This window comes from Cryptomeria japonica, chromosome 7, assembly GCF_030272615.1.
Source record: "Cryptomeria japonica chromosome 7, Sugi_1.0, whole genome shotgun sequence".
Taxonomy (NCBI): Eukaryota; Viridiplantae; Streptophyta; class Pinopsida; order Cupressales; family Cupressaceae; genus Cryptomeria; species Cryptomeria japonica.
Genome location: NC_081411.1, coordinates 518,188,298 through 518,211,262, shown reverse-complemented (window position 1 = coordinate 518,211,262; position 22,965 = coordinate 518,188,298). Strand labels below are relative to the sequence as shown.

Genomic DNA, 22,965 nt, shown 5'->3' with positions numbered 1-22,965 from the left:
ATCTTCCTTGAAGAATTCCATTTTGGAATGTAAGAAAATGTTGAACATGGTGCCTTTGCACTAGGGTTTGTGTCATGTGCCCTTTTTCAAATTTATGGAAATAATTAAATAGCTAAATTTAGGTTGTTGAAAAGTAACTTCATGATGATTTATATTTAACTATTTGAAAGGGTGGTTATAAGTGAATTATAAACCATCACTAAGCTCAAGGTCATAAAAGTGAGTGTTAAAAAAATGAAACTTTATTATTTTATAAGTTTAAGGACTTAAATAAAAGTAAAGAATACTCATTAATATTGTATTCCCTTGCAAATTTATGGAAAGAGATCTAAAAAGAGGTTACATGCTCATTTTATCAATTTCTCTTTCTTGGAGAATAAACATGTAACAACCCAACCTATTTTTTTATTTTTTGCAATATAGAAAATTTATATGCAACGTCTTCAACACTTTTTGATCACCTAGATCCCGGAGTGAACAAGGTGAGAGCATATAACTTGCTTCCAACCACATGACTATTCTAAATGAGTGCAAGTACAAAATGATATGTTGGCAAGCCGACCAAAATACGTTGGTGGTAGAGCCAACCTAATCAACACCTCTGTGGCAGGCTGCGTAGAATGAAACACCAATTGTAGAGCCAACCTTATCAACACCTCTTTAGCAGACTATGTGTATGCAACGCAAGCCACTGGCAGAATGTCTAAGCTTGACTCAGACCAAAATAGTCAATAATCTCAATTTGTTTGATGCTAAAACGAGTTCAATGATAGGCTATAGTGATTAGCGATAAACTGTCCAATCTTACAATATAAAATGCATACAAAAATATGATCCTCAGATGGTATCATCCGGGGTCTACAAGATATACATGAAATGCATTACAATATAGAAAATTGACAAATGCATTATTGAAAGAAGCTCATATAATATTCTAGTTATAAAATCAAACAGTTGTAACAACGCAAATTAACCTAAAAGATGCATAATAAGCATAGAATATCATTCCCACAATATCCAAACACAGCCAATTGAAGTATACCTCTTGTAAATAATATGAGGTGCTGATGCAAGTTTAGTAACACTTTGATATTGCTACCACATTGTTAAATAAGGTTTGATACAACCTCAAACACACTGCAAATGCTACAAAATGGAGCACTTCCATCTAATAGTTCACACACCCCTTTCTAGGCATGTACAATCAGCATAGAAAGTACAACTCAACCAAGAGGAATGCTACTGTAGCATCCTAAATTATACTTGCCTACAATTTTGTCCTCGCTTAGGCCTCACTTTGGCGTTCCGTCCTCCAAGGCCTGATTCCAATACTGATTCTGCTCACACCACCCATCTACTTCACATTTTCATCAATTTTCCAATTTAGCCCCCAGTTTGGAGTCCCGATTTCTAGGACCAAGACGTACCATGCCCTGATCCCAAATCAGGACCAAGACGTACCACGCCCTGGACCTAAATCAAGACCACGGTATATACACCTTTGGCCTCTTAAATTGGGCCCAAATTGGCCCCCTTGGTCATCTTTGGTGAGCGATGAAACTAGCCCTGTTTTGACCTATTGGGGAAATTCAATCAAATTTTCGACAAGCAAGTATAAAAGGAGGTCTACCCCTCTCATTTCAAACCTAATGAACCTCATTCAAGATCTCAATTACACTTTAGCAAATTCAAATGAGCAAGCAATCAATCTTTCATCAAGCATTGAAGCAGAAGTGAAGTCAAGATTCAAGCGTTGGAGATGACATTCATGATCCATGTTTTATGAAGACAACCTACATGAAACCTTAATTCCTTTGTGAACACAAACAAAAATTCATTGAGGTATATTATTAGTGTTTCAATTATTTTCAGCCTTTCCCTCAGAAGGAAAGTATTTTACTGCGATCTTTCATTTACATTTATCAATTCAATTTGATGGTTAATTCCAAAACCAAGGTTTGACCTAAGGCAAACCCCTATTCCCAACATATTTCTTTTTTCTCTGTGTGCAGGAAGTTGGAACAATTATAGAGCTATAATCAGGAGGATCGACAAAATTCACAGAGACAAACAGGTTCAACTTTCGACGATGAGAAATTCATCAGACCATGGCGAATTGATACTACCTGGTCCCGAAAAATCAGCCCGAACTTCTAGGAACAGTTTCGAAACATATTCTTTTGCTCAGATCTAGGTCGGTGGCTCCATACGACACCTGTAGCTTATTGTTTATGTCAAATTGCTTCAATAGTTCACTATCTTGCCCTAATCTTGAACAAATCAATTCAATTCAATTTAAGGAGGAGAAAGACCTATCAAAAGGAACCAAGAATCTGATCAAAATCTTAGTCTTTCAAGGCTAGATCTATTAGATTCCTCTCCTCCCCAATGTAATGGTTAATTAGGTCATTTAGTGGTTTTATTATCTTAATTGAACCCTACCCTAATTTTTTCCACCATTATAGGTACAACCTCTACAATAATCTTCACAAATTGGCTCAAGTCTCCACCATCACTCATTAGCATCTTGCAATCTCACTGCAATCAACAATCAAACCTTTGTGCACCAAAATTGGATTAGAACACAAAAAACTCTCTCGTAGAACACAATTGTAAAAATAAATTAACGCTGCAACAAAAATGGAATGTCTTCACTTTTAGCACCAAGGCAAAATCTATATGAAATTGCTCCAATGGATGTTGAGAGTTTTCATCCCCGAACTTATATTCCAAGAGAGCATTAGTCCTAAAGAAATATGAGAACTCATGTTCTCACTTAGTAAAATAGCAAATGCAACATTCAATCTAACCTTTCTTCTCTGCACAACTCTTTCTTAAATAGACACTTTTAGGGCAACTTTAGGGCAACCGGATAATTTCCCTCTGAAAAATTCACTTTTCAGATCAATAATAAAATAAAGTGACTTTTTGAAAATTTTTAATAAAATATTAAATTTTAATCCTCCATTTCAATGGTACTTAAAATAAAAACCTTTTAAGTCACTTGTACCCATGCCTAGTGCTACCATATACCAAGTCACACCAATATAAGTTCTTGGCCTGATTTCTTGATGAGGTTGTCAACATATTATCAAATTGGAAGGACAAACTAGATAAGTTTAGACAGCAGGTTGCTTCTGTGGTATCTTCTCTTTCATATAATTTTGTTGATGAGGAGAGCATTTAGATCAATTAGGATGAGGAATAGGCTAAGTTTTAGCGGTTGATGAAAGATACCTTAGGGAGAGCCCAACAAGATGAGAATGTAGACAGATTATCCACCATTACCTGAAACATAGAGGGTGGTGAGGAGGTAACTGAGATCAAGATGCTGCATAATGTATAATAGTACTAGTCATGAGATTGCTTGATCATCTAGATTCTACTAGTATGCTATCAATGGGTGGAGTGGATGGTGATTTCACTGTTGGGCTCATCAAACTCTCTTCATCATCACCTAGATCCAACAGACAAATCCTCAAAACAAGGAAAATAACAACTATCAGTATTGTGATATGATATATTTTACTTTTTGAGCCATTGGATGATTGTAATTGTAATTTAAGAGCAGTTTGCCAAATATGTACTATGATCCCATTTATGACTTCTTGTAAAAGCCTTATAACATTGTTCCATTGTTGGAATATATGTTAGCAGAATGTGAATTGAATCATTGTGCTATTTTCTGTAACGGATTATTGATAAATACATAATGCCATTAGTTGGTTGCAGTACAATGAATGTATCTTATATTTATGATACATACTTATATTAACAGCAATGCTTGAATGGGATTAACGTATCGATATGTTAAATACAAAAGATATTTCTATAGGTTAAATAGGTTTAATCATGTAGGCATTTCACACAAGTATAAATGAATAGATAATTTTCTACGAACATTTATCATTCTCGGAATGTCATTCTTGTCTTTTGCATTCACAAAGTTATTCAAATGAAAAGATAACTAATGCTAAAATACTTAACTACAAATTCTATAGGTTCACTCCATGTGAATTATTCAATGAAATCTCTCCTATAACATTATTACGAGGCCATGATTTAACTTAAGAGTTTCCTAGCATACTTACGTGATTACTAGACTTAATAGACTATTCTCAATTTAGTAGATACTTGGTGAAATTCTTTGAATGTTTAAATGATGATTCAACTTAGTTTGATCTTGAGTGTAAAATGAGGTTTCTAGTATGGTTGTTGTTGACTAGAGAAAAATCTTTAACCGGGATCTTGGTGAACTTGTAGTTCAATATTGCTATAGAAGAATACAATGACTATCACCACTTGCAAGGTGTTATTGTCTTCCTTTGGGCAGGGTATTGAACTAGATGGTATGGCATTGTACTGTAGAATTAGTTTGAAATCAATGAGTTAATTGACTATCTCAACTTTTGATTTTAATGATACCACCATTGGGAAATCCAATCAACATTTAATAGGTACCAATGAGTTCAATTTTACACTAAAGAAATAAATGTGAATACATGTTTCATAAAGCAGGAAAGAATTTCTTTTCAAAACTATTTTTAATTCATGAGAATACCAACTCATAACTCAAAACATACAAGAATTGTCTTCTCCACTAAACATGTTGGATATCTCATCCATAACGCACCTACATAGAAGGAAAAGAAAAGGAAACTTCAATCTCACTATTTGTTTGCATGGAGAACAATTAAAGATTATGAATATTATCAGCCTTGAATATTACCTTGCATTAGGAAAACTAGAATCTCTCAAGCAATTATCATATAACATGCTCGAATCAGTCTGCAAAGGTATAAAGTCCATAAAAGAAACATTTGTTTGAGAACATCCATCCCAAGAAAAAATATGGGAAATTTCTTGAAACTCTCTCTCATTAATGGAAATTTTTTCTTTTTTTCGGGATCCAATTGGTGGTGTAAATAACTCAGATGTACTACACTTTTCCGAAAAGATCTTTTTTTTGTGATTTTCATCCTCCCATCCTATGAAATATACATTAAAACGAGTTAGAAGTGGGACAATATAAAAACTAAAACATATATTTTAATCAGAATAAATAATAAAGTAATAAACTTCAATCATAGGTAAAATTTAAAAATGACAACAAAAAACCATATGGTAGTCAAGTCAATCTTCCTTAGTAGTTGTTGACGTGTCTGAAATCGCATTGCAAGAAAAATGAATTTCGCTAGGCAAAGTTTAAATCATAGCCCTCTCTTGGATGAATTGCACCTCCTCTAGCTTCAAAAGAATAAATTCCACCCTCCTTAGTCTCCACACTTAGCAAAATTTCGCCTTCAATCCTCTGGATTTCGCTCCTCAAATTGCTCCTCAATTTCGCACTTTAGAAGGGATGAATGAATGATTTGAACTTGAAACAATGCCCCCCTATTATATAGAGCGCTCACCTTCTTTTTCCCCAAGGCCGACTTGACAAAAAGGGTAAAACATAAATAAAAAACCTTTAAGAAGGAGGCCGACTTAACAATAAAGGCAAAATAATGACTATTAAGTGCTCAACTTGTATTTTTTTAATTTTAAAAATTAATTTTAGTGCCTCCAAGGTGGATTTTTTTAATTATTTCAAGGCTTAAAATTAATTTATTAAATGCAAAATGTTTTAATTAATGCGCATTTAATTCAACCTTCCAAATGTTTCGAACTTGGCAAATTTGGTGAAATTTCATGCAAACTGGAGAATATCACTTTTTAAAACAAGGCTTAATGAAACTTCATGATGATTTCGTCGTGGACCCTCAGAGAGGGTCAGGAGCGATTTTCCATTTTAGGCTTATAATCCACCTAAATTTGATTGTTGAACCCTCATTGTTATTTCCAAGATCAATTTCCTTGCACAATTGAGTAAATTCATTGAAAATCTTGAAGGCAAAAATGTCTTTTGGAGGAATTTCGCCCTAGACCCTTAGCAAGGGTCAGGAGCGATTTTCCCAATTTTGCTCAAAATTAGCATTTTTCAACGTTCTAAATCTTTTCCAGACATTCCAACTAGGCCTTCTCACTGACTCGCAAACTTAGCTCCATCAAATTTTGGAGAAAAGGTGTGATTTTGAGGTTTTTCGCCCTGGACCCTCAACAAGGGTCAGGAGCGATTTTGGTGATTTCAACAAAATCCTTCATTATTTCAAGCTAAAACTTTTTTAGGAGGCAAAAGGAAGTTGCCCTTGTTTCACTTATGTCCAAAACTTGATTGTTTTCCATGCAAGATGAGAGCTATTCAAAATTTCGCCCTAGGCCCTCAGCAAGGGTCAGGACCGATTTTGCCTTTATTGCCCAAAATTCATCAATTTGCAAGCATCCAAACCTTTGAATGATGTTCGACCTTCCTTCCAGGAGACCCTGCACATAAAAATTTAGCCAAAATTAGTGACAAATAGGCTCAAATAAAATTTTCGCTCTAGACCCTCAGCAAGGGTCAGGAGCGAATTTCACAATCTAGGCTAAACTGCTCAATCTTCAAGTTTCAAATCACTTCACAAGGCAAGGTAAGATCGTTTTGAAGGCCAGGAAAAAGGTTTCAAGTTCAATCAAGGTGGCAAACGAAGTTTATAATGAATTTCGCTCTGGAACCTCAGCAAGGGTCAGGAGCGAAATTCCTAATCTTGGCCAAAATCCATCATTTTCTTCAAGGTTTTCAATCAATTCCACAGTCCAAACAAAATGCTTTGTAAATCAAATTTTGGTCAAATAAGGCAAGGAATGAGTCCTAGGTTGATTTTTGCCTTGGACCCTCTGGAAGGGTCAGGGGCGAGATTCGCTTTGGACCTCCTGAGAGGGTCAGGAGCGAAATCCGACTTTTTTGAACTCTCCGACAGGATAATTTTATGGAATATAACATTTAAGTATAAGAATTCTTATACTTTAAGTTATATTCCATATATACTTTCAGGATGTTTGAGAGTGGTTTCAGACCTCCAGGAGTTATATTGCAAAATCTAGTTTTTGGAGGTTTTTCAGTTTCCAGACTTAGTCAAATTTCAGGATCAGGACTTTCAGACTTAGCCAAATTTCAGGATCAGGACTTTCAGACTTCATCACTTATCAACTTGACCTCACTCAAGCAGAACCTGCTATCCTATTGATCTCCCCGACAGCACTCATCTTACAAAGGCTAACTGACAAAACCCTAAAAAAACTAAAAACAAACCCTAGAAAGCAAAAAAGCAGGGGTCCCCATTTACAATGGGGGCGATGTGTGAAAACGTCACAACAGTGAGGAAGTTGTCATCGATGGAGAGGAAGTTTGCAATCTTCGAAAGATCGTCTTTGTTAATCATCCCTGAATCTCAAAAGAAGCTTGCCTGAATCCTGGTTCTCAGGTTCTCTGCTTGTAAATGCTTCTCTCTTAGGCTTTCCTTCTGCCAGATCTCTGACGCCACACGGAATACCTTGCCCAAGATCTCTCTAACCCTTGCCTCTGTCTCAAAACGCTTGGTCTCGGATTTCTTCAGAACCTCAATCCGAGTGACCAGAGCATAGTACCACGTGCCGAAGTCGTACCTGTCTCCTGTCTGTATGATGCCTGCATCCACTAAGCTCTTCTTTGACATGCCTCGGATAACCTTCAGGTGAGGGAGTATTTCATTCTGAATTTCATCCACTTCTTCCCAATTGTATGACAGATCCTGGATACGATCAATCAACAAAGAAGTTGCCTCATGTGCTGATACTAAGTTTTCTACCAAGGTGTCAGCACGTATCACAGCGTCTGAAATCCACTCCTTTCCTTGAGTGTATGATCCCTTCATATCATCATTGTCCTTCATTGATCCCTGCTGAAGAGGCTGTGGTGGAGTAGCCGGGACTTCATGGTTGAGTGGGCTGGTAAGATGGAGAACATACTTCTTCCACTGCTAGTTCTCTTCTTCCACTTTCTTCCTCTTTTCTTTTTCATGAGCCAGCCTCGTCTTTAGAACGTTACAAGAGTCATCAAAGTATTGGATCTCCTAGTCCTGGGTAAGCTTACCCATCTCTACGGTGGTAATCTCGTAGTCACCTGCGGTGACATTGTCCCTAGTCTTCCCTTCTTTGGGCACTGCTATCTGGACTGTCCTGAATCCAGCACTCTCTCTAAATCAGGGAAAACTTCCTGGCTGGTTTGGGCGGTTTGGCTATAGCGGGTTCATTCACCTTCTCCAGGAATGCTGCGGTAACCTCCTCGGTTGAGTGGGCATCCTTGGGAACCTTGGCCTTTATCCTTGCTCTCAGCCAATCAGGAATGGTTGATTGTTCTACAGTGTTCCGATCAAACTCATCGTCTGCTTCTCCTGGGTTCGCTGGTATGCCATCCAAGAAGATTGTAGGGGCTTCAACATGCCCCCTGTCTGGATTTCGGAAGACCTTCTCCACCACTTCCTCAACTGGCTGGGAAAGCACTCTTACTTCATCATCAATCACATAGATGTTCATCTCTTGTTCCCCAATTGTACTCTGATCAGGCGCAATGGAAGCAGCACTTAGGATGGAGTGACTTTCGCTGGATTCTCTTCTCTCAACTACAACCCTTTTCCCTATGCACTTTGTGGAGCTTCCACCCAACTCCTTTCTCTTTCGAGATCCAACACTTTCTGGATTCCGAGCATCACCGACAGAGGTACAAGGGTGGACGGACAGAGTATCATCCACTCCCATTAACTCATAAGTTAGAACCACACCTTTGGCCTTCAACTGTTTTGTCTTTTCAGACGCCCACCACCTTGAGTACTCAACCACCGGCCTCATGAGGTCTGCTAGATCTGATTTTTCTCCCTCTGTCCAATCTATCAAGACTAAAGGTTCATTCTTCATCTTCTCAAAACCCGGCTGCTGAAGTTCTAGGCTTTCTTCCACCTGATCAGCAACTTTGAACACTTTCGTTGCTCTCACCATACTTAAAGGAATTCTTGACCAGAACCTCTTCCAGATCTCGAAACTATCGGTTGCATTAGCCCAGTAGTCTTCCAGATCCAGTTTGTGCTCAAACGTTGTCCCTTCGATCTTCTTTATCCTATGGAATGGATCGAAATCTTTTCTTGCCTTGTATTGGTAGAAGGGATACCAGGCCAGTTCTTTCTCAGCAGTAGTTGCAGCCTGTGATGATGGACATGTTTCCAGTCCATTACCAATTGTAAGTGAGGATGTCCCTGCCTTCTTCTGCTTATCCCTTTGAATCGCTATATACTCCTACAATTGTCTCACAACCTCGAGCAACACCACTCGGTTGGTAGGGTAAGCTGGAAGCTTGTATGGAGGCCAAGAGAATCCCTGAATTTGGAGGTAAGTGAACTTTGGATATTGGATGTACCCACACCCGAACCGACCAATGAAGTCCATAGACTCTTGAGAGAGCCTCTGGTGCAAGCCACCTTGAAGGGTCCAGGTAATGTGCATCAGGAGGGCATCATTCACCTTTTGAAATGGAACTTCTCCTCCATATGGAGCTGGGGATAGCAATCATATACCGGAAATTGGTTCTCCTTGTTCCCAACTTCTCCTCTACAAGTGAGACCTTTGTACCTGTAGGTCCTGGCTAAAGAATAGAACAAGTAAGAACTCATGAAGAAAGTCCTATTCGCCTCCAGATTCCTTAGTTGGCTGTCTAGGTTGTCGCTAATCATATGAGCCCAGTCTATCATTTTTACTCCATTGATTATTTCATTAATGAAATAATACATCCAGGGTTCAAATGGAGCTCCTTCAGGATTTCCTATTATTCTATTGAGCAAGACAATCATGTCCCCAATGTCCTCCTTGAAGTATGCTCGCACTAGGCTCTTTCTCTGGAGTTTGGAGGCGCCCTTCCTCGGCTTGTCTAGCCAGGAATGATTAACTATGGCATCATATTCTTCCAAGTGATCGTGGTACAGACTGTCAGCTTCGTTCTTGGTCATATATACTGCGTTGTGGTACTCAGGGATCCTGAAGGCCTCTCTGATGGCCTCATCGCTGACATTCGCCAACACTCTTCCATCAAGTGCAACAATATCCTTACTGATGGGGTTGTAGTGTTTGGCACATTCAACTACTAGTTCATTGCACTGCATGGTGGGGAGGAAGCCAGCAGCGTGCACGATACCACTCTTCATCATTTTTCACGCAATGGTGGTAGGCACAAGGTTGTCCAGACCAAACATTCGCTTCTTAAACTCCCTCAGATTGATGTGTCTGAGGTTGGTGTCGCTGATGTTCTTCCACTTGGAAGTCATCCTCGACTCTGGAGGAGCATCTTTATCTACCTAGAACTTCATGGTGCTTAAGACCTGCAGATGAATGATGAAAACTTTAAGTTAGAAAATTCCTGCAAAATTTCGAAAAAAAATAACGGGGCCGCGAAATGGCTAAGTGTTTGAAAATTTTCCATTTTTCACTGTCATACTTAGCCACAAAAATTGAATTTTCACCTCCAAACCCTCAGCCTTGAGGTAGGTTGAAGTCACCATCAAGTGTTAAAACTTTCAAAAAAATTTCATACTTAGCCAAAAAAAATGATTTTCTTTCTCCAATATTTTCGAAAAAAATCATTTATTAAATTCTGGAAAATATTTAGAAAATTCACAATTTTAATTTCACCTCTGTCTTGGATAGGAGTAAGGCTAGACTTTTCTCCAAAATATCGAGAAAATTCAGAAAAGATGCCTTTCTCTAGAAATCTGTAAGTCTTCTGCCAAAAATATTATCCCACTTCCAGCAATATCTAGAATTTCCTCTAGATGATCTTCAAACTGACATACTTTACTAAGCTCTCCTAAGTAATTTTGAACTTCTTGGTGTAATAATGAATTTGATAATGAAGTATTTGTAGACAAGGTTTAAGCAAAACCCCTAAAATCATCCAACTCATACTTCTAATTCTAAAAAAACATTCCATTTTGATTTAAGTTTGAAGATATTCATTAATCCTCTAATATTCCCTTTCAAAAAAAAACTTTCCATTTTGAATTAATATCTCAATAACTTTATAATATTCTCTCAATATTCTCAAAAAAAATTTCCATTTTGGATTTATTTTGAGGATTTTTTTTTTTATTTAGATATTTCTTCATTTTGGATTTAATTTTGAAATCTCTATGGATTTTGTGACATCATGTTGACTTTGTTTGACCTTCCATGTGTAGGTTGATTTTTCGAATTTTATCTCCATCTTTTTCAAATTTTGGCGGACTTTGGCTAGAACTCCTTCATGGCCTCCATTAAAGTGAAAATTTGACTAAGGCATTGGGGCGGACTTTGACCCTTGCTCCCACATGACCTCCATCAAGGTGGGGCGGACTTTAGCCTTAGCACCTTCATGGTCTCCTTCCTCCTTGGGCGGACTTCAACCTTAGCACCCATGTGACCTCTCCAACCTTGGGCGGACTTCAACCTTAGCCCCTTCATGGCTTCTCAAGCTTTGGCGGACTTTGGCTTGGCCTCTTCATGGCCCCTTCAACCCATGGTAGACTTTGGAGTAGGCACACATGTGACCTCCATTGGCATGGCGGACTCTAACCTTAGCACCCACATGACCTCCATTATGCAAGGCGGACTTGGAGCTTGGGACCCTCAAGGTCTCCATCATCCTGGCGGACTTTGGCTATGACACCCATGGACCCTCCTAGCCTATGGCAAACTTTATTGGTTGCTCCCAACACTTGGCAAGCTTGGGCGGACTTTGTTGTTAGCTCCCACATGACTATGGCGGACTTTGGTATCTTCTCCATCTTGGGCGGACTTTGGCTATGACACCCATGGCCTCCAAACTCATGGTGGACTTTGGGCTTAGCACCCATGTGACCCCCCAAACTTTGGCGGACTTGGGAGAGTTCTCCTCCTTGGGCGGACTTTGGCGTTAGCTCCTTCATGGCCCCTCTTCTTGCTTGGGCGGACTTTAGGCTATACTCCCACCTAGAGCGGACTTTGGAGACACCTCCTAGGGCGGACTTTAGGCATCCCTCCTCTTGGGCGGACTTCAACACATCTCTCCCATCTTGGCGGAGTTTTGGTCTACCTGCCAATATGGCGGAGTTTTGAACATCTCCAACATGGGCGGACTTCTAGACCTTTGCTCTTCAAGGCGGACTTTGGAAGGCTCTCAAGAGGGCGGACTTTGGAAGGCTCTCCATCATGGCCTCTTCAACACATGGCGGACTTCTGGATAGCCTCATTTGTACCTGCAAAACCTTTCATTAGCCAGACTTAGAAGATTTTCAGAGGAACTTCAAAATTTCACAGCTTAATCTAATTTAATCGGATTAAATTGAAATTTGAAATCCATGCTTAGGTGGATCATCTGAAAAAGCAAAAAGCCTAAAATCTAGGGATTCAGCTTTTTAGGTCAAAATTTGGAATTTTCGGGTTCCGGTTGAAGCTAGTTAGTAGTACAAGTGTAAACCCTAGGTTTGCATCCCGAAAAAGCAAAAAGCCTAAAATCTAGGGATTTAGCTTTTTTAGGTCAAAACTTGGAATTTTCGAGTTCCGGTCGAAGCAGGTCAGTAGTACAAGTGTAAACCCTAGGTTTGCATCCTGAAAAAGCAAAAAGCCTAAAATCTAGGGATTTAGCTTTCTTAGGTCAAAACTTGGAATTTTCGAGTTCCGATCGAAGCAGGTTAGTGGTGCAAGTGTAAACCCTAGGTCTGCATCCCGAAAAAGCAAAAAGCAGACATCCCTATAATCTAGGGAAAACTTTCTAAAAAATAGCCATACCAGGGATCGGGCTAAAAATGCCAAAAACGAAACTTCCTAAAAATAGGAAAAAAGCAAAAAAGCAAACTTTCTAAAAATAGAAAGTTGTCCAAATCTGTCCAAATCAATTGCGATCTTCGTCCTTTGGCCTCTCTAAGCACGTTGGTGGTGTTCACACTTAGGAATCACATAACTTGCAAAAAACTAACTTTCAATCATCAGGGCCTGAAATGTTCTGAACTGGACAAGGCTTGGTGAAACTGCATCAAAAGCTCACAGGATACTAACAAAATCCTAGAAAGCAGGAAAAGAGAGGGTCCCCATTTGCAATGGGGCGATGTGTGAAAAAGGTCACAACAGAACGCATGGATATAGTCCGTATTTTGTACAATCGGCCTCTCTTATATATAGTTAGTTTAGGTTTCTTTTGTTTTCTGTTTTAGAGTAGTTTGTTTTCTGTTTTTAGTTTAGTTTTCTTGTTTTCCGCTTTACTTTAGTTTGCTTTCTGTAGTGTAGGTTTGCTTTCGAAAGGGGTTGTCTCCTTGTAGTTTTGTGGCGGTATGTTTGATTTTCCCAACTTTGGTGTGCAAAGTTAGGATGTTGTCCGATATGTTTCTTGGATGTCGGCTTTGGTAGAGCACCTAATTAACGGTTGCCCCCGTAGTCAGCTCATTTGGTTTAAGGCTTAGTCATCCTAAAAATTTAGTTGCTTACTGCGTCTTGTCACCAACATTGTGATCACCGCACATTTAAACGCTTAAAATCGCTTAGGTCTGTTGTTTTGTCAAAGGGAAATCATTGCAAGTGAGAAATATGAAGCTCTGCTTCAATAACCACTGTAACGCTTAATCCCAATTAATATCAAAATGCTTGGCTTTGGAAGTGCAGACACCTCTGTCGGTATTCAAAAAGAGGAATTTACTGGAAACAGAGCAATCTTTGTGAGCTTACTGTTGGTCGTTCGGTGGGTCAGCGCCTCTTGTGGATTCGTGACATGACTTTCTCCTGCCTCCTGTGGTTCCTTAACTCTGGCCACACGCCCGTTCACTAACAGTTCGAGTTTTTGGTGTAACAGCAGCAGTGATTCCAACAAATGGTATTAGAGTGTCAGGTCACGAGTTCGAATCCCTGGAGTTGCCCCTCGAATCCTCAGTAGTCGCTAGGGGGGGATTGTTGTGTTGGTTGAAAATTTTGTACACTTGGGGAAATATGCAAAATTGTGGTTTCAACCAGTGTGTGAGTAAAACTCTCCTAATTAAGGGAAGGCTCCCCCTATCTAACTACAACTTTGAAAATAAAATAGGATGGGACAACAATCTTTCTTCTTCTTTCAAGAAAGACAATATCCTTTTCTCTTCACAGAAAAGTGATAGCGATTTAATATAAAACAGCAGTAACAACTTTCGAAATGAAATGAGAGAAAGGAAACGAAGTTTCCTGAAAGCTCAAAGACTTGATTATGTGAAGTCCTATCTACCCTTTTCTATACTAATTCTATCAAGAACAAATTATAACAGCTCAAAGACTAGAATATCTGATTCTTTTCTAATTAAAACAATGGGAAGTAGTATAAGCTCAAAGACTCACAGCTATTTCTCACAAAATCTGCTTCTAAACTCTCTTAAGAATAAGTTCAAGCACAAAGACTTACAGCTCTTCTCAAAACAATATTTATTCTAATTTATATTAACCTCAAATACTTGCAACACAAAGACTGCAAATCAAATTCGATTAAGTTCTTTGAAGAAAAACTTGCAACAAAGATAATATAGAACACAAACTCAAGTATGTAGCACAAAGACTCAAAGCTTGAGAAATCTCTTTCTATTCCTTTCAATTCTTGAATTCACACATGAAAGCTCAAAGACTTCTTTGCTATAAATTTGGCAAAGTTTTTGCTTGCTTTTCAAAAGATAAAAATTACAATAGACCCCTCAAGTATTTATAGAATAGGAGCCTTGAGAAAAAGGTGGGAGGATCCTAACTAACTTGAGAGATTCTCTCAACCACCAAGACTTATTCAATAACTAACTAAGACTTATTCCAACTACAGTCCTAACTGAACACAACTTGTAGTTCCCTTACATGTAATTACAAAAGTGCAAGTAAAGACTTAACTTGCAATTTACAAAAGGCTTTTACATGTAACTTGTCAAAAGAAAAACTACAACTAAAAGATTACAATTCTGGAAAAATACAACTAAGTGTTGAAAAAAACTTAAGTTGCAGCACGTGAAGACATGAATCCTTCAACCTTCTAGATCACCATTCGTAGTTCATTAGGATCCGGTTCATGGGTGTTCTTGGCAACAACCATGGTCTTCACAATGGTATCATGGCATCGAAGGAGCATAGAGTTGTTCTTCTCCAAGACGAACTGAATTTCATGCAAAAGATTTGGTATTTCATCAAAATTTGAATTGAAGCAGCTGAGAATTGTTCGCTCCTCCATTCATTATGAATCCTCATCTGTAAATCTGCAAGAACTTCTTCTTCTGGTATCAACTCTCCATCCTGACTTATTATGTTGCAAGAGGCCTTTCCACAATGAGAAACATTATCTTGGAAAACTTCACCCCGTAATCTCATTGCATCACCAATCTCCTCAATGAGGGATTTAAGAACAAGGGCCTTAATTTCTAGAAGCTCTTCAAATTCCAAGTACATGACCCTGGAAGGGATAATGGCATGCTCCTGTAGACCACTCAACTGTTGTTGGGGCATGGTGCGCCAAATTGTCAAACTACCTTCAACACTTTCCAGATTCTTCTTAAAAGCAACGAAGGTATGACTTAATTTATCTTCAATAGTCTCCAACTTAGACATCATATGAAAAATGTCTTTCAGCACTTGTGCACATAGATCATGAAGCTGATCAACCCAAGAATCCAATGCTTGTACTTTCTGAGCAGCCCTTACAACACTACGAATTGATTCTCGTGCCTCGGTAGAACTTGAAGGATTACTCACCTCACCAATATGTTTTGTGATTTTACGAACAGCTGCAACAAGTTGTCGGTTGTCCTCTTCTAGCTTGTCTTTCTAAGCTAAAAGTTCATCGCACCGCTGTATTAGTGAAGCTACAAAAAACTGGGCATCATGTTTAATCACCTCATGCGTTTGCTTACCCAATTCTATCTTTGTAACTTTGTAATCAGCAGCTGACATCTCTTCAAGTGGCTTATCTGCAAGGGTTCAACAATTTCAGCTACCTTCATCTTGTTGTTGTCAACAGTTACTCTGGAGATAGCCTTGGCCTTTTTAGCAACCTTGGGCCTACACTGTTTAAGTTGTTGATAATCAAAGGCATTAGGTGAGATTTCTTGCTTCTTCCTTTTTGGGGTAAAAGAACTAAGCCACAGAGGTCTAGTCATCAACTCTCCTTCAGTAACAGCTGCAAGCAAAGGAGAAGTAGTTTTTGTTTGAACAACTGTGGTCATCCTAGCAGGAGTGTCTGTTTGGATGGCGACCACAGTTTGCTCAGTAACCAATGGGCATGAAGATTGCCTCATAAATTCTTCAAAACCAGAAGTGGAGGTATCAATCTCTGACAGCTGGATACATGCAGGAGTATCTTCAGGAACTTCCAGCACACTCTCTTGTTGATGATCAGGAGGCGACTCGTCTGCCGAAATAGGAATGACATTCTGAGGAGACTCTTCCACCATTATGTCATGAGGAGAAAGGGGCGTCTCAATGGAAACTGAGGAAGGGATCTCATGAAGTGAGTCCGAAGCTGGAGACTTAGGAGCATCATCAGATTGTTGCCCTTCTTCTGGATTATCAAGACCGATCACCTGAACATGAAACTGTGACTTTACCTTCCCACGAACTGTCGCCTCCTCAAGAGGAAGCACTACTGCCCGACTAACTCGCAATTTGATCTTGGTGCTAAAAGATGATGCGCCTTCCTTGTTCTCACCCTGATTCTCAGACTTACATCCAAGAGGCCTCGTAGAATCATATTCTTTTCCAACCTTGATTTTGATGAGTCTAACATCATTACTTTTCAACCAAGCGTTGGTGTTAGCCAAGATAGGCTGAAATCTCTCAAGAATGGATATGCACTCCTTGTGTGACCATTGGATTAAAGGAAGTGGAGCTTCCTCAACCCTTCATGAAATATATCCAGGATCAAGTACATGCCCACCGTCAATCATCCCCTGTGGAATATCCACCAAGTTCAAATCAACAACTTGCTCAACAGTGAGCCTGCAGTAATCCATCTTCAGAACTTCCACTTCTGTACGAAGATCTACCCAGATATCCTCAATACGATGAACGTGCACGAAGGATTTTTTGAACTTTTCCTTCATACCCTAGTAATCAAAATCAGCTCTGGACTTAAACCTTTTGAGCTTAATTTCCTGCATCTCAGTCTCCATAGCCTTGGCTTTGACGGATGTGACAAGAGAATACCGGCCAATTTTCAATGGGTTTGTTGTAGAAATCCCCATTCCAACCTTAAGTCTGACAGAATGATGAGCGTGGACAGCCATGATCTGTCTTCCCAACTCCATAAGAATGATCCTATCAGTTGGTTATCTAGGGAGCATGTATGGCTGCCCAATATAGCATCCGACTCTCATATAAGTAAAGGTCGGGAATTGAAGAAACAAGCATCCATACTCATTCACTCTTTCCCATGCCTCATCTAATACCCTTTTGTTCTTCAGAGTTTTGTCAAGCTGACACATGAAGTAACCAAAGAATGCATATTGAACTCTTCTGAAATGCAATCTGTTGGGTCTCAAAGGCAGCTGATCATAGTATTCCCATACCGGTATAAGCGAGCAGTCACCCTTGGTAGAAAGACCAGGGAAATGTCTGAGTGACGCTGCCAAATACACTAAGTATGAATTCATATAGAAAGTCATGGTGGAAGGGACTGCTGCAAGTTGTCCGCACAAGGCATCGTTGATGACTTCTCCCCATGATATATGATGGGACTGCCTTATGAACATGACGAACTGGTACATCCAGGGCTCAAAAACATTAGAATGTTCGAAACCCATTATCCTGCTAAGGAGAGTAATGATGTCCCCAATCTCCCATTTGAAGTCACGGCGGTACAACTTAGCCCACCTTGAGAAGGCAGCTCGTGGGTCATGAATCCACCTGTTAATATGACATTTACAGTCCTTTTCCCTTTTTACATAGTACTCAGCTGCACTATCTTTGGAGATTTCCATATAAACAGGTGCAGGTGGAATTCTGAAGACTTTCTCAATTGTTTCTGCATCAAGGCGGATTATTGCTTCACCATCATCATTTTTAATAGTTCTTGCCTCCTTGTCAAAGTGATGGGCGCAAGCGAGAACGAATTCAAGTTCTAGGGCAGCCACTGGAAAAGAAGATGCGTGATGGATATGGCTGTCCAACAGCCGCTACATATTGCTATCCTGCGGATCCTCTACCCTCTTGACAAATTCTGACATGTCCACATGCCCTATCTCTATATCTTTTATGCAATCCAAAGGAGAAGAGACTTGAGAAGGTGAAACCTCATTTTGGTACTGATCATATTTATACTTCATCTTCTTCGGAATTAGAGATGACGGTAAATCTGACATTGAAGGACAACCTGGTATACTGCGATGAAGACTTAAAAGTGTTAAGGCAACATAATAATCAGCTGCAACTAACATTTTTCCTTCTTCAAATAGGAAGAACTCCAACCCTTGCACTTCACGATTTTGTGAGAGAAAGAGGGGAAATAAATGGGAAATGCCAGGAATCTTCACTTTGACCAATTTCGGATCTTGCGGAATATTTTACAAGTATACAAGTTGTTGGTTGAAAATTTTGTACACTTCGGGAAATATACAAAATTGTGGTTTCAACCACAGCACACGAGTAAAAACTCTCCTAATTAAGGGAAGGCTCCCCCTATCTAACTACAACTTTGAAAATAAAATAGGATGGGATAGCAATCTTTCTTCTTTTTTCAAGAAAGACAATATCCTGTTCTCTTCACAGAAAAAGGATAGCAATTGAATATGAATAGCAATAACCACTTTTAAATGAAATAAGAGAAAGGAAATGAAGTTTCCTGAAAGCGCAAAGACTTTCGTCACTTCCTTCGGGACGAGACAGCGATATCAAGCTCAAACACTTGATTATGTGAAGTCCTATCTACCCTTTGCTATACTAAATTTACAACGAATAAAAATAACAGCTCAAAGACTAGAATAATCTATTCTTTCAACACAAAGACAAGAACTAATGCAAGCTCAAAGACTTGCTGCTATTTCTTATCAAACAGTAATTTTTCCTCAAGAATAGACGCAAGCTCAAAGACTTGTTGCTCCTTCTAGAGATTTTCCTATTTTAATTAATCTTCTCTACTTGCAGCACAAAGACTTCAAATCAGATTAGACTAAGCTCCTTTAGAAACACTTTGCATGGAAGAAATAAAAAGATTCAAACTCAAACATGTAGCTCAAAGACTCAAAACTTGAATAATTCTTCTTTATTATTCTTCAAAAACTTTCAATTCACATACATAAACTCAAAGACTTCTCGCTGTAAATTTGGCAGAGTTTTTGCTTGCTTTCCAAAAAGATCAAAATTACAATAGACCCCTCAAGTATTTATAAAAGAGGAGCCTTGAGAAAAAGGTGGGAGGATCCTAACTAACTTGAGAGATTCTCTCAACCACCAAGACTCATTCAATAACTAACTGAGACTTCAATAACTAACTAAGACTTATTCCAACTACAGTCCTAATTGGACACAACTTGTAGTTGCCTTGCATGTAATTACAAAAGTGCAAGTAATGTGTAACTTGCGTTTTACAAAAAATACTTTTACATGTAACTTGTCAAAACAAAATTACAACTAAGGATTACAAAAGAGAGAAAATTCAACTAAGTGTTGAAAAACACTTAAGTTGAATTTTGTGAAGACACAAACCTTGAAATTTTTGGATGCTCGTTTGTAGTTCCTCGGGATTCGGTTCAGGGGTGTTCTTGGCAACAACCATGGTCTTCACGATAGTATCGTGACAGCGGAGGAGCGCAGAATTGTTTTTATCCAGGATAGACTGGATTTCATGCAGAAAGGCTTGGTGTTTCATCAATGTCTGAATTGAAGCGGTCGTGAATTGTTCGCTCCTCCATTCATTATGAATCCTCATTTGTAAATCAGCAAGAACTTCTTCTTCTGGAATCAGCTCTCCATCCTGACTTACTATGTTGCAAGAGGCCCTTTCACAATGTGAGACTATCTCGGGAAACTACACCCCGGAATCTCTTTGCATCACCGATCTCCTCAATGAGAGATTTAAGAACAAGGGTCTTGTTTTCTAGGAGTTCTTCAAATTCCAAGTACATGACCCTGGAAGAGATGATGGCATGCTCCAGTAGAACACTCAGCTGTTGTTGGGGCATGGTACGCCAGATTGTCAAACTTTCTTCAACACTTTCCATATTCTTTTTGAAAGTATTAGAAGTCTGATCCAGTTTCTCCTCAACAGTCTCCAACTTAGACATCATCGGAAAAATGTCTTTCATTACCTGTGCACATAGATCATGAAGTTGATCAACCCAGGAATCCAGTGCTTGTACCTTTTGAGCAGCCCTTTCCACTCCACGAATTGATTCTTGGAAACCTGAAGAACCTATGGAGTTACTCCCTTCAGCAGCAGGTTTTGTAATTTTATGAATGGCTGCCATAAGTTGTCGGTGTGATGAACTTCTAGCAAAGAAAGACAAGCTAGAAGGTGAAAACCGATTTTTGGGGAAAAAGCAACATATTTACAAATTTACAACCAAAAGGGAAAATAAGAAAATAAGAAAACAAGAAAATGAAACAAGAAAAGGAAAGAAATCATACCTTGCTCCAATCTGAAAATGCTTCTTTCAACAAGATGATTAATCGTTGAATGAAGAAAGAAATGAATGAACTCCCAAAACCCTTGCCACGTTTTGAAAAACGTTATTTGCAACAAATCTTGGCACCAAATGCAAGTAAAATGGCCCAAGAACAGGTCGAATCTTCTTTAAACTTCAACGCCTTACCTCAGCAAGCAAAAACGACTTAGGAGGTTGGAGATCCGTGGCAACTTGGGAGAGAAAATCGCGGTTTTGGTAAAAACGTGTTTGCATATTTAACACCAAAAAACCAGCAATCTGAAACCCTAGAATGATGTGATATGTGTTGGCAAATGCATGAGAATAGGGGAAGAATCTTAAACGCCTTGCATCTCCACCAAATCTCCACATAAATTGCTTTGAAATCTTCAACAAATCCATTTTTCTTGGCTGGTCGGGTTTTGGAGAAAGATGAACAAGTTCGATTTTGCATGCATTTGTGAAAATCGGGTTTCTAGGATGAAATAGCAAGTTTAAAATTGCACTTTTTCATCAATAAGGCAAAATCGGGTTTTAAAAATGTAATTACAAGTTCAAAATTCTCCAATATGCACTTTATAGAAAAAATCGGGTTTTTAGGGTAAGATAGCAAGTTTTAAATGTCACTTTATTTCATTTCTAGGCAAAATCGGGTTTTGGAGAGAGATGTGCAAGTTACATTTTACTTGTAAATGGAAATAAAATCCCTACAACAAGTTTTAATAACTTGCACATATGTAATAGAGGTTAAAAATCCCTATTACAAGCAAAAGACATTAAAATAGGGGTTTTTCAAAAGAATTACAAGTAAACTTGTAACTTATCCAAAAAATCCCTATTATAACTTAAATAACCAAAAAGCAACAAGGGGGAAATAAAAAGCAAATTACAAGTTCTTATTTTTCAATAAAGGGCACTTGTAATTAGCCAAAAATTTCCCTTCAAAGACCAGAACAAAGGAAAATCATTAAAACTTGCAATTCAAGGAAAATTTCCCACCTGCAGTCAAGGAGAAAAAACCCAAAATTGAAGGAAAGACATAGCAAACGAACCCAGAATGCGACGAAATTCGAAACACAGTTCGAAGATGGACTGAGGATTAAGCCAGTCCAAGTATTAAGCGAAATTATGCCTCGAGAAGCATGCCATAGAGTAAAATTTTCATTTTTTGACAAAAATTTTATGTAATGGTCCTTCATTTTTTAAAACAAAAATGAGGACAACATGTTGGCTGTTTGGGGGGTCAGCGCCTCTTGTGGATTCGTGACATGGCTTTCTCCCACCTCCCCTGGTTCCTTAACTCTAGCCACACGCTTGTTCACTGATTATTCGATCTTTTGGTGTAACGACAGCGATGATTCCAACACTTACAGGAGATAACCTCGTCGAGGCTATGAACGCTCACTGGCAGTGAGGCAATATCCAGGTTGCTTTTGAAGTTAGACTTGTCCCACATAACTTGTTTTGATTGAACAATGATATTTCAACTTTCTCTAAGCTAAAAAAACTCCACTGCACACACCTGATTTTCGAGGTTGGTGACTTGATTCAGTTTGCAACGTCATTTTTACTTTGAATCTGTCTTTTGTCATGTGGGTTGTTTTGTGCGGTATATACCAGAGATTCTGGGGTTTGATCCGGATAGTCATCCTTGAAATGTTCAAGAACATTTCCTAGCCGAGTTGACATTTGTTGTGCACATTGCACACCCCACCCCGTCGTTGACAGGGGACCCGCATTGTTTTGTTTTTTTGAAGGTTTGGCCAATAGAAGCAGAAGTTTGGCGAGTTAAGATTGCACATTTGATGGAAAAATCCCGAGCATAGAAATCCAGTTCGTGCAAAGGTCCAAAATTGCCTCTTAGGCCGAAAGCCCAAACGTTAAGTTGACAATTTCGGCTCCTAAGCTGAAAATGATAAAAGACTCTCAAATCGGCCTCTAAGGCCGAAATACAAGTTCAACGAAGCTCTCCAAAATCGGCCTCTAAACCAAAAATAACAAAATTAGAAAATCACGAAAATCACAGAGGGGATAAAGAGTCGAAAAGCAACAAAAGCTCCCAATATGGTCTCTAAGGCCGAATTTTAAAGTGTCTAGAAACCCAATCTGTGCAAGGTCGGCTTGGAAGCCGAAGTTGAACAAAAGGTGCGAACTTGCAAAATAGTTTGATAGCCTAAAAACAACTCTACAACCCGTCTTCAAATCACGCGTCTTCTTCAAAGGCCAAATACACCAAGCTTGAAAATTGTGCAAAACACTTCATCATGCCGAAAATAAGAGGGGTCTAATTCGCGCCTTAAGGGTCTAAAGGCCAAAAACAGAAAGAGGAGCTAAGTTAGCATTTTAACTTCATTTGGCCGAAAGCAGAAGACAACTCGCCAAATCGACTAATAAGCCAAAAATGACAGAAGGAAGACATATTCGCGCAAAGAGGATGAAAGAAACGAAA

The 22,965-nt window shown here is 38.9% G+C and overlaps 1 protein-coding gene across 1 annotated transcript in view; it reads right to left on the bottom strand.

The window, feature by feature from the left end:
* Positions 1 to 22,965, bottom strand: part of LOC131061662 (uncharacterized) — a 265,563-nt gene that overhangs the window by 45,553 nt on the left and 197,045 nt on the right. Inside the window, exons 11-12 of the mRNA XM_057995474.2 lie at positions 4,730 to 4,988; positions 4,584 to 4,633 (exon numbers count right to left, since the gene is read on the bottom strand). Of these exons, the coding sequence (XP_057851457.2) occupies positions 4,584 to 4,633; positions 4,730 to 4,988 (309 nt within the window). The remainder of the gene's footprint in view (positions 1 to 4,583; positions 4,634 to 4,729; positions 4,989 to 22,965) is intronic.